Source organism: Notolabrus celidotus, chromosome 11 (assembly GCF_009762535.1).
Source record: "Notolabrus celidotus isolate fNotCel1 chromosome 11, fNotCel1.pri, whole genome shotgun sequence".
In the NCBI taxonomy this organism is placed as follows: domain Eukaryota; kingdom Metazoa; phylum Chordata; class Actinopteri; order Labriformes; family Labridae; genus Notolabrus; species Notolabrus celidotus.
This window is the reverse complement of record NC_048282.1, coordinates 18,391,490-18,408,012: the sequence shown is the minus strand read 5'-3', so window position 1 is coordinate 18,408,012 and position 16,523 is coordinate 18,391,490. Positions and strand designations below refer to the sequence as shown.

General features: G+C 42.1%; 2 protein-coding genes across 3 annotated transcripts in view; one reads left to right on the top strand and one right to left on the bottom strand.

The window, feature by feature from the left end:
* LOC117821690 (vasopressin V2 receptor-like) overlaps positions 1–5,449 on the top strand; it is a 40,089-nt gene extending 34,640 nt beyond the window's left edge. For both annotated transcript variants that reach the window (XM_034696144.1, XM_034696145.1), the window contains 4 exons: positions 269–514; positions 753–899; positions 1,917–2,487; positions 3,792–5,449. In XM_034696144.1, the coding sequence (XP_034552035.1) occupies positions 269–514; positions 753–899; positions 1,917–2,487; positions 3,792–3,991 (1,164 nt within the window). In that variant the 3' untranslated portion in view covers positions 3,992–5,449. The remainder of the gene's footprint in view (positions 1–268; positions 515–752; positions 900–1,916; positions 2,488–3,791) is intronic.
* A 4,581-nt stretch (positions 5,450–10,030) lies between these two features.
* On the bottom strand, positions 10,031–15,761 carry ssr4 (signal sequence receptor, delta). The gene is made up of 6 exons (XM_034696578.1): positions 15,563–15,761; positions 15,228–15,346; positions 15,058–15,132; positions 13,638–13,727; positions 13,433–13,498; positions 10,031–10,621 (listed from the first exon to the last, which is right to left on the bottom strand). Exons 1-6 carry the CDS (start codon positions 15,609–15,611, stop codon positions 10,517–10,519), a joined length of 504 nt encoding a protein of 167 aa, XP_034552469.1. The 5' UTR covers positions 15,612–15,761; the 3' UTR covers positions 10,031–10,516.
* Between the last annotated feature and the right edge of the window lie 762 nt (positions 15,762–16,523).

Here is a 16,523-nt window from a genome sequence, read left to right as displayed (position 1 = left end):
AGAATCAATTAACCAAATCTTTAATATACCCACCTGTCCTTAAACAGCTATCACAGCTATATTACTCAAACTGGATTAAAAAGTACAATTGTTAGGGACTATTTTCAGCTGTGGATTAACACACATTTCATACTCTACAAAATGTTTATTGCACTTAGCTGGGCAGTGTGTGCTATAGCCTAAGTCGAAATAAGCTTCTTCTACTTAAACTACTTCTAGGAAACCTCTCCTCATATAAATAACTGTTTCCTTTTTTATCTGTGTTCAGGTTCTTCCTCAGCTGATATGGGACATCACAGGGATCTTTCAGGGGCCTGACGTGCTCTGCCGCTCCATCAAGTACTTACAGATTGTGGGCATGTTTGCTTCCTCCTACATGATAGTTGCCATGACTGTAGACCGGCACCATGCTATCTGCTGCCCTTTACAAGCTTACCGCGGGGGGGCAATGTCCCGCTGGAACACCCCTGTCATGGTGGCCTGGGGTTTGGCACTTTTACTCAGCATACCACAGGTGGGGAGGAGGAAACAGACACACAAACACAGACAAATATATACACATGAAATCAAACACATGGTGATAAAGGAAGTGAAAGTTCAGCAGGAATTCACACACTGATCTCTACAGTAGAAGCCAAGAAGTTGGTTTATTTTTAGCCTGATGAGGTCATCACAGTTCAGCTAATAGATGAGGAAACTGACAGTCATGTCTGTGGGAGTGCTAACCACCCTCCTTTTATCCGATCTCTCAGGTGTTCATCTTTTCTCGCACAGAAGTGTCTCCTGGAGTGTACGAGTGCTGGGGTGAATTTGCCAAGGTGTGGGGCCTGAAAGCCTACATCACCTGGATGACTGTGGCAGTCTTCCTCCTGCCTGCCTTGATAATCACCATCTGTCAGGTAACTCTGCTGTTATAGGCTGGACCCTTCATCACTGCTCTGCCCACAAAGACCACATGCTGTCTGCAGCATAATCCAACAATGAAGGCATGAATGAAATTCTGTTTTGTTTTAGTGGAGGATACATTTGGCAGGCATTGTTTGATAACCCATGGGGACGACTGTGGTTGGTGTTATATAGCATCCCACGGTGAGGAGGCATTCTGGGCAAGCTCCCATCAGCCGTGCTGCTCTATTTAGGGAAAGATATTTCCAGGGTCTAGCTATTTCCCCTAATTAACACAGCACTTGGAGGACCACTGCTGAGACTGCTGCTCAGAAAATCTGCCCACTCTGAGAACCTCCTGCCAGGGAGAGGAATGTACTAGATCTCAGCCAAACATAGAAACCCTGACCTTTTTTCATTATCGAATTTCAAATTGAGAGACACCTTTATTGAGGGATGATATGGTTTCTGCAGAAGGAAGTTACTCGGAAATTGACTCAGCTGACCAGTGCAATTCATTTAACTCTTATATACTGTGTGGTGTTGCGGATTGGAGTGCATGTTCAAGTGCACCCTTACAAAGCTGCGTTTAAAAGTACAGATGAAGAGTTGGCAGTAACAAAACTTAGAATCTATAAAAATAGTGTAAAAATAGTTTAGTATAAATCACCTATATACTTGATTTCAAAGGGTATTTTATTTTCCTAGCAGTGCATGAAGAATTATTATACCGCAATAAAGTTTTATGATGGCTTCTCTGATTATTACAAAGTAAAGGAATGGAGGTTTCAAATAAAAATGTCTGAAAGGGCTTTATAGCAGATGCTTAGGGCCAACACACACACTTTTCAAATTTCCTCTCACTGTTGAAGCAGAAATGCAAACAGGATTGTCTGCAAAGAGTAAAGACAGCCATCTTATTCTGGCACGTGGCACTCGTAAAACTATCCTCAGGCCTTCTTGGTTCTGGATTTTGGAATGTATTTTCTCCCTGGGCCTCCCCCTTGCATTATTTCTTTCTTTTTTTCCAGATAAGAATCTTCCGAGAGATTCACAACAACATCTACCTAAAGTCAGAGAGGATGGTGACGGCTGAGCTGAAGAAAAACGAAATCCTCTTCCGCTTCCACAGCTTCAAAAAGGACGAGGAGCGAGCGAGGGGGAGGCGAGCATCAGGGGGCGGGGGTAGAGGAGGAGGAGGACAGGTTTTAAAGGGTGTAAATAACAACCCTCACAATAACGGTCATAACAGCCAAGTGGGAGAGTGTTACGACTACGTGCCCTCCTCTGTTCAATATAACAGTTGCTGCAGTGAAGCTGCGACAGCAACAACAGTAACATCACCCACACAGCAGCAAAGAGTGAACGGCTCAGACTGCCAGGAGTCATACGCATCCTTCGAGCAGGCCTCAGGCTCACCCAGATGCTCCCTGGACTATGTCCCACCTCAACCTCCTTCCGCCCCACCTCCAAGCATCACTAAAGCCATGTCCAAGACTGTGAGAATGACCCTCGTCATTGTGTTGGTCTACACAATCTGCTGGTCTCCTTTCTTTATCGCTCAGCTTTGGGTGGCATGGGACCCCAACCCTCCAAAGCAAGGTCAGTCAAATACACACTTCTGGTCGGTTCTGATCCACAGTACCAGCCAGAGTTATGGTTCAACACTGAACAGCAACAAAAACAGACATCTGGGTTGTAACTGTTGCCAGTGAATCACTTAAGTTGTTTGTCTCATATGGATTTATCCTCCTAAGCCCATTTTATCCATTTAATTGTACTTAATGAGTAACCCCGGCCTGCTTTGCACTATAGGAAGCCAAAAACAAAAGCTAAACAAACAGGTCTGGTTTACTACAACACTCTGGGATCAATGCTGCTCTCTGTCTTTTGGAACATAAATGTAATCGTCCCAGGACAACCTGCTCCAGCTCAGAAATGGTAAGAGTGGGTGGAGTATGAGGTCAAAAACAACAGGTTTTTCTTACCCACAACCAGCCCCCCTCCCCTGCATGGCATCTCTGGTCTCTGTACATTTTGACACACAAACAGCATCTGCTGGTGTCTTTTCTGGCAGCCGGTGATGGAGCGCACTAGGCAAGTGTGGCCTGAAGTTGTTGCTGATAGTTGGGCAGAGTGGGTGTCCTCTGATCTGAAACCGAAGACAAACATCAGAGGCCTGTGGCTAACCTGTTTGCATCCCCCTGCTAATTTTGCAACGCTGCCAGATGTTGACATTTCATCAACAGTGATGCGTGCCAGCAGCTCACACACGTAGTTCGAATCACAAGCAGACACACAGAGCAGGGCGCATCAGTTTGTGCGCATACACATATGCATATACTAAGTGTATTCCCATGCTGATACAAGTATGTATACACATGAATGAGTCCTTACTGGCAGGCGGCCGCTATCCCTACCACACACATAAACACACACAGAGCTGATCATGATCAGCTTTGTACTCTGAAACCAGTTTGTTCATTGCTATTGTCCTCAACTGACCATGTTGAAATAAGCATGTTCTAGTTTCTACATAAAGCACCCTATTATTAGTATTAAAAACAATTACATGGCCTTATTCTTTTGGCTATTTATAGTTATGTTGCTTATTCTAAAGGAAATAGTATTCCTAACATAATCATGAATGATTTACAGTCAAAACGATTGTATTACATATGTATGTTTGTTTCAGAGAGGAAGAGAACAATGTGATGTAAAGTGTGACCATTTGTTGTCACACTTTACATCACATTGTTCTCTTCCTCTCTGAAACAAACATCCATATGTAATACGTAAAAAATTGACATGCAAGTAAATCCACTTGCCACTGTGTTTGCAGGTGTGTATGTACCTTCCCGTGATGTGTGTGTGTATGTGTGTGTGGATTTGTGTCCTCTCAGCAGAAGTGGCCTTCACCATCCTGATGCTGCTGGCCAGTCTGAACTCTTGCACCAACCCGTGGATCTATACCGCCTTCTCCAGCAGCGTGTCAAGAGAGCTGCAGAACCTGCTGCACTGTGGGTCCAGACCAGGCCGCCGAGGATCCCTGCCGGACGACTCCACCACCACACACACCTCAACCACTAAGGACACCCTGTACTGATAGCGACTGACAGGACAGAAGCAGGCACACACACAGAGGCATGTTTGAAAAAGGGACATGCATGGATGCACGTGCACACGTTGCAAGGACGTGCAACTCCACAGCAACCACCACCTCTGGTGTCAAAGCCTGAGAGCAGAGAGTCCTGACCTCCACCAGATGTTTCCAACAACAAAGGACAGCTGTTCTGTCAACAGGACCTCCATCTGTAATCACCTGTCCTCTCCACCCAGGCAGTGAGGAAGGGTGTCATTGAAGATGTCAACACCACTTTATGAGGGTAGCGTGGAGTTTACAGCCGCTGTCAGTGGGAGCATCTGCGATGCAAAATGGCCTTGAAAGTTGCGGTTGAGAGGGATCCTGTTTGTTGTTTCATATGAAAATAAGTCTTGCCCTGCTTAGACAGAGCAGAGCCTCAGGAATGCAAGGGGTGGATCACTGCATTAATGGCCTTATGGCACGCCTAATATACATAGCAGGCGACAAAGCTATGGATGTAGAGAAAACAAAACAGCAGAGGGAGTGAAATTGGAAGAGAGACACATAAAGAGAACAAGAGAGAGAGAGCCAGACCGCTGCTGGACTGAGAACAGACAGAGGGGATGACATGGGTGTTACAGTGGAGGGAGCGTCCCTGAGAAGGCTGTAGCTGAAATCTAATAATGTGAAGAAACTTTGTTGAATCAAAGATGAATGCTTTGGGCTGTATTTATATTTGCTCAGGAGGAATCCGGTTCCAAAGAACAATGGCGATTTGTTTGGAAGATGGATGGACACTGACTCAGAGGATGGTGCGATGGAGTCCAGACACTGCCCAGAAGAGGAACTGGAAGAGCATGGGTTAATGCAGACAGGAGGAGGGTTTGGACCTGGAAGAATACAAATAAACAATCCAGGTTTCCTCCTCGGACTGGGACACAATTATGTGATTGTATTCTGCTCAAACACAGCATATGAGGTACACAAAAGTCCCTTCCTGTCGTGCTCTCCTACAAATACGAAACAGGAATATCAAGCAGAGGACACGGTAAAGAAATAGATAGCAGATATTCAACTGCATTCCATGTACAGTACAATGATAAACTATGTATTTGTGTATGTATTTATTTCAAATGTAAGGCACATTATAATAAGGTGTAGAAGATAAATATTGAATGTCTATCACACAATTTTAATGGTCCAATTTCTGTAGGTGAGCACAATCTACAAGAGAAACCAAAGATTTTTTAAGGCTTAATTCAAGTCTTAATTGTAGATATTATATAGCCTCAACAGATAAGATATATATAAAGGATAAAGACAGTGAATCTACTCCCTGTCATACTAAGTGCCTGTGTCAGAGAAGATTTATACTGGGGCCTCCTTCACTGGATTAATCTCTGAATGATGTCAGCTGTGTTCTTGTAAGATGCTGGTGGTAGCTCTCGTTAGAAATGTAATATATGTTATAAGAGCGAAGCGTTCTTTGACCTTTTTATTTATCGTTGTATGAATGAAAATATACGTAAATAGGATATATATATATATATATATATATATATATATAAACTTCAGTTCCCCTCATTGCCTTATGTTCATGTAGAGTTCTTACATTACATTTTATTCCACATTATCTATTGTGTCCTAAAACTGCATGACAGACTTAAAAGACTTAAAATATTCTGAAATCTTTTTCTGAAAAGTGGGATTATATAAGCTACTTAACATACAGTACATGTGATAGCTGTGTTTGTGTACAATAAGAGTACTATATGTGATCAAACCTTCATTGCAGAGTAGATATTCATGGAAATGATTGAGTGTTTAGTTCCTTCTTTCATGGGAGAGCAGTGTTATCTGAGCGTGTGGGACAATACCGGGATGCTTATAAGGTGTCTCAGGAGTGTTCGTCTGGGTCGAAAGGAGAAGCCTCACCTTTTCCTCTGTGTGGCTAACGTGTTTGAGCTTTCAGCACGCCACTGCGAACTTGTTCCCAAGACACACGCCTCCTCTTTCATTCTCTGCCAACCGAAAGGCTATGGCAACAACTTCCAATGCTTCACTTTGTTATATCAGGAAATAGATGAACTTCTCCCAAAGCCTGAGGGTGTTCGTGTATTTTCCTCTTCCTGTCAGGAAGTGAAGAGGTCAGAGGATGATTCTTCTTTTCTAAAAGGGCCAGACTTCACATCCATCAGGCTTTTTGATTGATGCTAAGACGCCAAACGCACTCTTGTTGTGCATTAAACTTTCCGCACAGCCATTATTGACCATTACAACGGCTAAATAATAAATGTTCTCCTGAATGGAGAAGAGGCTGACACACCGAATAAACACCCTCTAAAATTAGACCCATCACTGCAGAGAATTTTTCCCTCTGACTCAGACTTGCTTCCTGAAGACCTGACAGTAGCTATTATCACCCCAACCACCACCATCCCCTGTTGCCAGAGCGTATGATGGATGGTCTATAGGGTAGGTCCCTGCTTTCTGTATTCCTGCAGTGTGTGTGTGTTTATGTTAAATGTCCTGATGCTTATGGTATCCAGGCTGAAGCAAGGTTGATGTCTACACTGAAGGTCACTTCTTCATTATAGAGGGGCAGAGCGTCCTGGGAGGGGGTGTAAGGGAAATAAATGAGCCTTCTGTGTGGCTGTCACAAGGGCAGGGAAATAGGTGAACTTCCCTCAAATCAATTTCAGGTTGGCTGAGGAGTGCATCCAGTGGCGCTGAAGAATGACTGAGCGCCCCCCTTACCTTACCCCAACCCCCCCTGCCTTGACCAAAGTCGGTATAAATCAGACCCGGAGCCAGGAGCTTTACTGCACAGAGAAATGTGTCTGCATTGCTTAACTGAAGACCCCTCCGTAGACCTGATGACTGCCGAGGTCACTACTAAGCTCATTCCAAGACACAGGGGGGTAAACGTGGCCCCCACCTACTTACACAACAAACTCCAGTGTCTGTGTTAGCTGAGGGCAATGGACCATCTTTATGAACAGAGGAAGCAGAAAGATGTTAGCATTTTTCTCCCCAAAAAATATTCTTTGTTCAACTTTCTTGTGGTCAGGAAGCTTGGAATTTATTTTGAAAGAGACTGAATTTTTTCTCTTAAACTGTCTTTTTTTAACTCATTGCCTTTATTGGCAATGACAGTTTGAATGCAGCTGTTTTCAAGGTGATCTCCTCCGAATACAGCCACACTTTTATTTTTACTGCCAGCCTTGCCTCACACTTAAGAGAAGATGAAGTATTTACTGATTTATTCCTCCGAGAGCCAGAGGCATCAAGGTGAGCTTTTATCGCTCTCACGCACCTTGTTTTCATTACTTAAAGCCTGGTTGCTCTCACACTTCAACAAGAGCACGTGATGTTTCTCCTCATCATGAAAAAACAAACAAAAAAGAGGCATGTGGACATGTATTTCACTGGAGCTCTTTCAACATGCCTTGAATGGGTTTATGCCCAAAGAAATGGTTTATTGTAATATGTCTGCTCCTGTTGAAAAAGCAGTTCCTCATGGCTCCAAGCCAAGATATGAGCGTTTAAGAAGTCTCTATTACTGAGGTTGACCTCTCAGTGTGAAACGTTAAAGGGGTGTCTTATTTGATGGAGGAAAATACATTTACAAAGACAGAAAGAAAAAGGCAGATCCCCTTATATGGTTTGTTTTTGACGGGCAACTGCATCAACAGGCAAAGTGGATTAGAGGATGCCCAAACAGCACAGGAAGAGGCACATATCACAGAGGAAATAACAAAAGCTTTGAACCCACTGTGAATCTGTTCACTCTAACCGCAGTCCAGCTGTTGTGACTGAAGCGGCTACACATGTAACATGCCTCACTGTACTTTCACAACCATGAAATAACCACAACAATAACTGTTATTGTAAAGCTAACAAGGGAAGTCCAGCGTGAAGAGATACAGTGTAGTTTCTGATTGTTGAGTTAAATCCACTGTTTGTTGATCTTGTTCTGGTTTTTTAAGAGAAGTGTGTAAAGAGCAGGCAGTACAAACTTATGGCAGAGACAGTAAGTGTGACTTCATGTGAGAGTAGTTTGTGCGACGCCAGTTTCCACATTGCTGAATCTCACTAAGCCCATCACTGTCTGCCCCCTGAGCTGGTATTTTATACACCCCTGTCAGAGCAGCTCTTCTCTGCCTGACAGCACACACACACACACACACACACACACACACACACACACACACACACACACACACACACACACACACACACACACACACACACACACACACACACACACACACACACACACTACAGTAAAATGATGTCTTATGTAATATTGATACACTTATAATTATAAACACATGCAAACCTCTAAGATTCAAAACGATGTCTTGTGAAACCGTATAAAATTTAATATATCAGATTTATTTGTTTATGTGACTCTGTGGATTAGTGACTGAAGTCGAAATAAATCTGCAAAAACAATTCACCACTGAATGAACAAATTGAGACATCCTGTGAAAGCATCCACTCTCAAACATCAACAATCAATTTAATAAATTTCATCCCACTTCCGCAATAATCTGCCCCGATGTGCGGATAGGAGCTTTTTACTCTAAACACCACACAACAAAGAGGAGGAAGAGTCTTGGCCTTCTTTGCCTGTTTGTTTGTTCATTCCATTTATATCCCTCCATCTAGTTGCCGGAGTCCCCCAACCACCACCACCACCCCCCCACTTCCCACAGCCTTAATAGGTGACTCCTCAGGCAGGGCTGATTCTGGATTCAATCCAGCATGTGTCTGCTCGGAATTAACAACACTGTGATGTCTCTATTGTCTTCTCGCCAAGGTGACTGAAGACAAAAGCTGAGATGTGCTTACACCATGGGAGTGTGTGTGTGTGTGTTTGTGCTGACAACGCTTCAAGAAAAGCAGACATATGAGAAAGCTCTGGTGCACTCTGTACACTGTGCAGGGTTTATGAGAGTAGGATCATGTTACTCATATACAAAGTTTACATTAGTCCTGTGGGAGTCAGGGAGAAGTTGCAGTCTTGCTGATCCTGTAGGCTGAAAAGCAGACTCTCCCTGTGCTGTACGCTGAGCACAAACACCGACTCGGGCCATCTACAGAAATAGACATGCTGAGTGAAAATCTCTCCAGAAAACTGGATCACATGAGAATGAGATTGCACTAAGCACAGTACCTAATGTGACAAATTGAGTGAGATAGATAAAAAAAAATCAGATCAGGGCGCAAAAGTGCATTATACAATTTTCTGCATTACATTAGCAGCTAATACTGACCCAGTAAAACCAAAATCACATGTGGTCCGTCCATGAGGTAATATCTGGCTTCACTGGCCATCAGACAGCAGCTTGAAGAAGCAGCACGCAGCTGCCACAGTGTGTTCAACAGGTGGTACTGCAGTGCAGCAAGCCTGAGAGATAATGGAAGAAGCTCCGGTGTCTAATTGCTGATTTAACACCTCTAACTTGAGTATAGATGATGCATACTGAGTAAAAACAGGACATCAGTAGCTAGTATACTTCTACAATGCACACATTTTTCTCCTTGACTGTCAGGGAATGCTGGAGGGACAGGCAAAAATAGCCCTCATGCCCACTGAGAGCTCAGCCACAACCTCTGTGCTCAGCATCTTTACAGTGAAAACTAGTCATTCAAAGTGCTTCTGTTAACTGCTTAAACACTATCAAATGAGTACTTGGGGTGAGACTTTTTAAATGAGAATAATTCCCATGAGTTAAATATTGTCTAGAAGAAGTAATTTTCCATGAGTGCGGTAGGTGAAGATCTTTCTTTAGGGAAAAGTGATCAAATCAGAGGACAGAAAATGAAGTTCTTCATACTGAATGACTTCCATCTTTTAATGTGTAATACTTAAATCTGGTTGAAACTGGTTATCGTTTGATCTAGATGAGATCAGGAGTTGTTGAGTCATCAACACAGACTCCATAGTTTGCATATGTTGCTATGGAATGAGACACTGTGAACCTTCCAGTCCCTCTCAGAGAAGAAGGAATTTATAGAGGAGGGGGTCTGTCACATGAAGCAAAACATTACTCTGGAGGGGAAAAACAAGCCATTTATTCAATTTACTGGAAGAGACAAACACGCCAGGCCTGTTCAGGCCAGCCTGTGTAGTCACATTATTGACATTTCATTTACATTGAGGTCATGATCTTGCTCTGTTTGTGTTCTGCACATCTGTACAAGTTCCACTCAGACCAGTGTCCACACAAAGGGACCAAGTCTGGCTGAACACATGATTTAATTTAGTTTGTTCTTAAGTTGTCCAGGTTTATTGTTTATTTTAAAAAAATTACAAAACTCCATCCATACTGACGAGCCCAACCCATGTAGAAATTCATCTGTCAAAGGAAGAGTGATCCCAAACAGTCTGAATAAAAAGGAAAATAAAAAGACTGCAGCTCCTGCTCCTCCATCCAAAGCGAGTCGTGTCAAATCAGTGGATTACGGCTCGCTGGTTGAGTGCCACCAGAATTCAGTCTTTAATGATCCAGTGGTGAAAATGTGACTGTGAATCTTTTATGCCTGGATGGTGCTCTTTGCACTGAAGGCCATGTAGTAGAACAGGATTCCAATGAGGGCAGCGACCACTTCAGTGGACACCCATGGGCCGTTCCATGCACCCTGTGGAGAGATTTAAAAACGTTTAGAGGGGGAGCGAAGTAAACAAATAAACATGTTCTAGTTATTCAAGATTCATCTGGGGGGGTGTAGCATGTAGCCAGGTGAGAGGGTAAGCCAGAGTTTTCAGTATAGCAACCCTGGCTCTTTTAACCTAACTGGATCACCATGGTAACTAACTTTGAACCAATAACCTGGTCGGGAACAGTTTATTTTCAGATGACTGTAAAGAGCAGTATTTTTATTAATTAATGCCTGCCGATATCCAACACTATGGATCCTTAGCTAAGGTAATGTGCAGAAGGAAATATTCAGATAATATTTTTTTAAGTTACATTTTTGGGCATTTTTGCCTTTATTGGATAGGAAAGCTGGAGAGAGAGAGGAAATGTGGGGAGTATAGAGTTGGGGAAGACGAGCAGCAAATGGTAGAGGCCGGGAGTCGAACCAGCGACCTCTGCGACGAGGACTGTAGCTTCTGTACATAGGGCGCTCAGACTGCTAGGCCACCAGCGCCCCCAGAACTCTAATATTAATGATGCTTGCTCCTTATATCCTACAAAGTCTGTTTTAATATATAGCCTACTGGTTTTGCTGTGTATGCAATTGATAAGTCTTCAGTTTTTAATCACACATTAAATGAAATCAGTAAATTAATTTGACTTCTATTGAGCTGATTACTTCAGTTATGCCTGTGTGTTTTTCACGAGGTGAAGGTACCCAACCTATTTATGGTTCTTCACTAAGCCTCAGCAGAAAATATGTGTATCAGTGTTCAGGTTTCAAAGATGTAATGTGTATAGTTGTCTGATCAGAAGGTCACAGGAGGCACCAAGTGTATTCTGTGGTAAAATCAATACATTCATTTGAAAATCAATTGAATAATTATCTGCAGCTGCAGTTGTAGTCACTTTTTGTGTAATAACTTTTATATAATCATCGTCATACTTCTGATCATATCAGTCTGACTGAAGCAGGCGGACAGTGATAGTTCTTTTTTGTGCGTAAGAAGACATAACCCACCCTACTCCCCCTTTTTGTGTGATCTGACACAGAAAGCCTGAGATCACAAACTGGGTTCATAACCAGCTTTTTGACAGCCAACCTCTCTGATTGGAGCTTAAGGCTTTGTGTAGCCAGCTTATGTAAAGAAAGACTGGGTATGTTGAACTAGCTTCAAGGTGCACCTCCTAGTTGTAGGAATCCTCTGAGGCTGAAAGAAACATCTGTGACTGCACAGATTGGGCCAAAACCTTCACTAAGAACACAACCAGTGATGACAGTCATTCTACTGGTATCATGTGGGCCTATGATGGGACTCTAAATGGAGTAAACACACTTTTTTCTACATTGATTTAATGAAAAAGTAAAATATTTTCTCACTATGTCAAAACAAACCACTCATGGGAAGAAGCAAAAATAGCACCTACATACCAGCACCTCTGTCGCTCTAAGCTACTGACCTACTGAGCGTCTCTGTGGGATTCTGAAAATAATTTTTCATAAAATGTGGAATTCCAGCTGTGCATCACAAAAAATATTCCTTTCCAATAAAAGCAACATGTTTTACTTCTGATTTTGTATCAACAAATGTAATTAATCTTTGTCTACATTGAGCAGCTCTGGAATTTGTCTGACACAGTAAGGACGATGATAAACAAAACTCATTCTGAAAAGTTAACAATAAAGTATTTGTCTGCTGTTAAAACTTTACAAGGGTAACAGGCTTGTTCATTCTTGTTCAATGCTTTCTGAGAATGATGTAGCTGTAGAAATGTCTTCATTGGTCTTAATGTGAAAATGTGCATGACTATGAGCTTCTAAGGGGATTTTTTGGCCTCTGTGGGAAAGCTAAAACCAGATGTAAACACAGAATTGACAAACTCACCTTTTAAGGTGATTTGGGTTGTGTGTTTGAAAATGACTGGCACTTTGTGAGATATGGATCGGTATTGGGATAAGTGAAAGTTGTATCTCTGGCTATGAATACTTACTGCTGTTTTCGGTCTGAGGTAAATACATGCTCCTCTGTGTTCACCTGATAGTCACTGGGTTTTTGATAGCTCTCTGGAACCTGCCATTAAGTGTACTGAGCTCTTTAATCTTTTTTGTTCTATAAAAGCTTCCTGCTGATGAGAGCCATAAGACCAAACCTAAACAGCTGGCTCTAAGAGCCAAGAAATGAGCTCACGCTCAGGCAAGCAAAGGGAAAGTATGCTGGCCCTTAAGTGCAAATCACAATGGCAAATCAGAAAACATGCTGGCGGCACTCATATTTGGAAAACATGTAAACCATGTTCTTCCGGGTCAAAAGATAGACCAGTCCAATCAGCGACGAGTCAAGTCCCACGGGGGTACCTACATACTTCTTCCGGTTTGGTTCATGTTTTCTGATTTGCCGTATTGTTTTCTGATATGCCATTGTGTTTTGCACTCCAGGGCCACTGTAGGAAAGTCATGTAAAAAATTCTATATTCTAGGGGCACTGTTGGCCTGGTGGTCTAAACGTGAGCCCCATATACAGAGGCTATAGTCGTTGTCGCAGTGGTCGTGGGTTTGACTCCCGGCCTCTGCCATTTGCTGCTCGTCTTCCCCCACTCTCTACTCCCTACATTTCCTCTCTCTCCAGCTTTCCTATCCATTAAAAGGCAAAATCCCCCGAAGCATAACTTAAAAAAAAATCTCTATTCTAGAAACATCAAAGTGTTATGATTCAACCTTAATTTAAAATAAGTGATTTATTTCTGCTGTTAAAAAAAAAAGTGTTAACTAATTTCTTCAAAGTGCCATGATTATTATTATTAAGAGACTCACCCTATGATCAATGTTGACAGAGAAGAGAGGCTCAATAGCATTAACGTCTTCATTGTTTCTCTGGGCCTGGAACAAAGAACACAAACACCTGATTAATTTTAAATAAATCAACCGTCTTTCCTTTAAAACACACCACACACTAAAATCACAGCAACCCACTTGTAGTAAACAAATAGCTTCCATGGAGTATGCATCAAAAACTAACCTTGCGCAGGGCACTGTAGGACTCCTCATCAAAGAACTTGACCTGATATGTTCCAGAGCTGGCCTGTTTGTGAGGAAGACTCCAGGATACCTAAGGGAAAGAAGACACGTGTTGAATGACATCTCCATGAGTGGACTTAAAGTATTCCCCTCACTCAGAAAGGCTGTGTGACATGTTTATTGGCTGTTAGGTCTTTGAGAAAGGTAGATGGTAGATATACTAACAACTTCCCAACCCAGCAGCTAGCCAGTTACTTTTAACCTTTGGTAGTTTAGGATGAGATGTTAAGGTGGTTTTGGTCAGGAATTTCACTTTGATTTCCGGTGCAATACCTCAATATCCATATGCAATATTGTAAATTATTCCATGACATTCCTATTATTATATTCATCTACTAAATTTGCACTCTGACTTAGGCTAATTTAACTTATTTCATGTCTTTAAAAGTACTTCTTTACCTTTCTTTGTATAGATAGTATTTTTATTTTTATTTAGAAATTTTGGATTTGTGTTTATACATTTATTGTCCTTACTGTCTTGTGTCCTTACTGACTTGTTGTGTCCTTACTGACTTGTTGTGTTCTTACTTTCTTGTTGTGTTCTTACTGTCTTGTTGTGTCCTTACTGACTTGTTGTGTCCTTACTGACTTGTTGTGTTCTTACTATCTTGTTGTGTTCTTACTGTCTTGTTGTGTTCTTACTGTCTTGTTGTGTCCTTACTGTCTTGTTGTGTCCTTACTGTCTTGTTGTGTCCTTACTGACTTGTTGTGTCCTCACTGTCTTGTGTTCTTACTGACTTTTTGTGTTCTTGTTGTGTCCTTACTGACTTGTTGTGTCCTTACTGTCTTGTTGTGTCCTTACTGTCTTGTTGTGTCCTTACTGTCTTGTTGTGTCCTTACTGTCTTGCTGTGTCCTTACTGTCTTGCTGTGTCCTTACTGTCTTGCTGTGTCCTTACTGTCTTGCTGTGTCCTTACTGTCTTGCTGTGTCCTTACTGTCTTGTTGTGTCCTTACTGTCTTGTTGTGTCCTTACTGTCTTGTTGTGTCCTTACTGTCTTGCTGTGTCCTTACTGTCTTGCTGTGTCCTTACTGTCTTGCTGTGTCCTTACTGTCTTGCTGTGTCCTTACTGTCTTATTGGGTCCTTACTGTCTTGTTGTGTCCTTACTGTCTTATTGTTAGGTACCAGTCTTCCATTCACCACATGAAATTCCTTGTGTGTGCGAGCTCACTTGGCAATAAAGCTTTCTTGAATCTTGAATAAAATAACTGAAGTCTACAGCAAGACAACGATCAAAGTTGCACTGATTAAGACTTCACTGTGTGACGAACCTATGCGACGTAACACCAAGCACACCCCACCATCACATAAAGTGAGTTCAAGTCTTAATTGGTACATTTGAACATCAAACCACTTCCATACCTGGTACTTTCCAACATCCTGGCCTCTGGTCACAGGGAACTGTCTTCCATTGACATCAGCATACAGAGTCACACTCTACAGAGGCCAAACACATGATCCTCAGTCAGTTCATCTCTCAGTTACATCAACACACAATCACATTGTTAGACATGTTGTACGTGGACTGTTACCTGTGCCCCGTTAGCGCAGGCTAGGCTGAGTTCAACGATGAAAACAGACTCAGAGGAGATGACGGCGTCCGACGTGGTGTAGGCCGACGGAGTGATCGCTGGGTCTGTGCAGCTCTCCCCTGTCACCACAGAGCGAACAGATGAGGTTAGAACATATGCTACACACCTCTTTAATGCATAGATGATGATTAACATACACAACACCAAGAGCCATACTGCATTTCAACCAGAGGACAAACACAAGCGATGTGATGCACTAGCTACCGGCTACCTCCTCCTAGCTTTTCAGGCTGAATTACCTCGTCAAATCTCTCACCGGTTCCCCGATAACTTACCCGAGCAGGCGGCCACGAGCAGAGCGAGGAAAGCGACTATCCGGATCATTGTGAGTCTGTAAGGTGGTCAGCGAGGTTCACTAGTTTCTGAGGTCCAGCTGCCGGACTGTACTACTGCTTTCACACTTCAGAAAGGGAAGAAGTCCACCTCAGCTCTCAGGAGAGATACGTCTGCGCCTGCGCATGAATGACGTGGGCTATTTTGGCGCAGAGCATTCTGGGAGTTTACTATGTCGACACGTCATCTGAAGTCAGTGGAGATCTGTCACATGAAACCAACAAAGTCCTTCATGTTTAATCAATTTAACAAAGTCCTTCTCGGCTGCTAATTATGTTTATTCTCATTTTCAACTCTTGTTTGTTACTATGATAATAAAGGAAAATATTGCTCTTGAATACATCATAAAATTCATCATACTATATGCCAAGTTTTTCATTCACAAATTCTCAAAGGCACTTATGAAGTTTTCAATTTTTCTTCTAGAATTCAAGTCCCTTATTAAATCATTTCCTTTAGTCAATGACAAAAAAAAAAAGCATCAAATTCATGAACTATTATAACACCCTTTTCCCTGAGACTCCTAGGTAAACAATTATTTACATATTTCTGCGTACGTTTTGGTCTTTTGTTGTCATAGGCGTATTTACTTTATATACAGGTGCAGCTCAAAAAATTAGAATATCGTGAAAAAGTTCAATATTTTTTGTCACTCAAGTCAGAAAGTGAAACTCATATATTACATTGATTCATTACACATAGAGTGACATATTTCAAGCCTTTGTTCCTTCTTATTTTAATGATTATGGCTTACAGATAATGAAAACCAAAATTCAGTGTCTCAGAAAATTAGAATACTACATAAAATCAATTAAAGAAAGGGAACAGAAATGTTAGGCTTCTGAAAAGTATTTTCATTTCTATGCACTCAATACTTGATTGGGCCTCCTTTTGCATGAATTA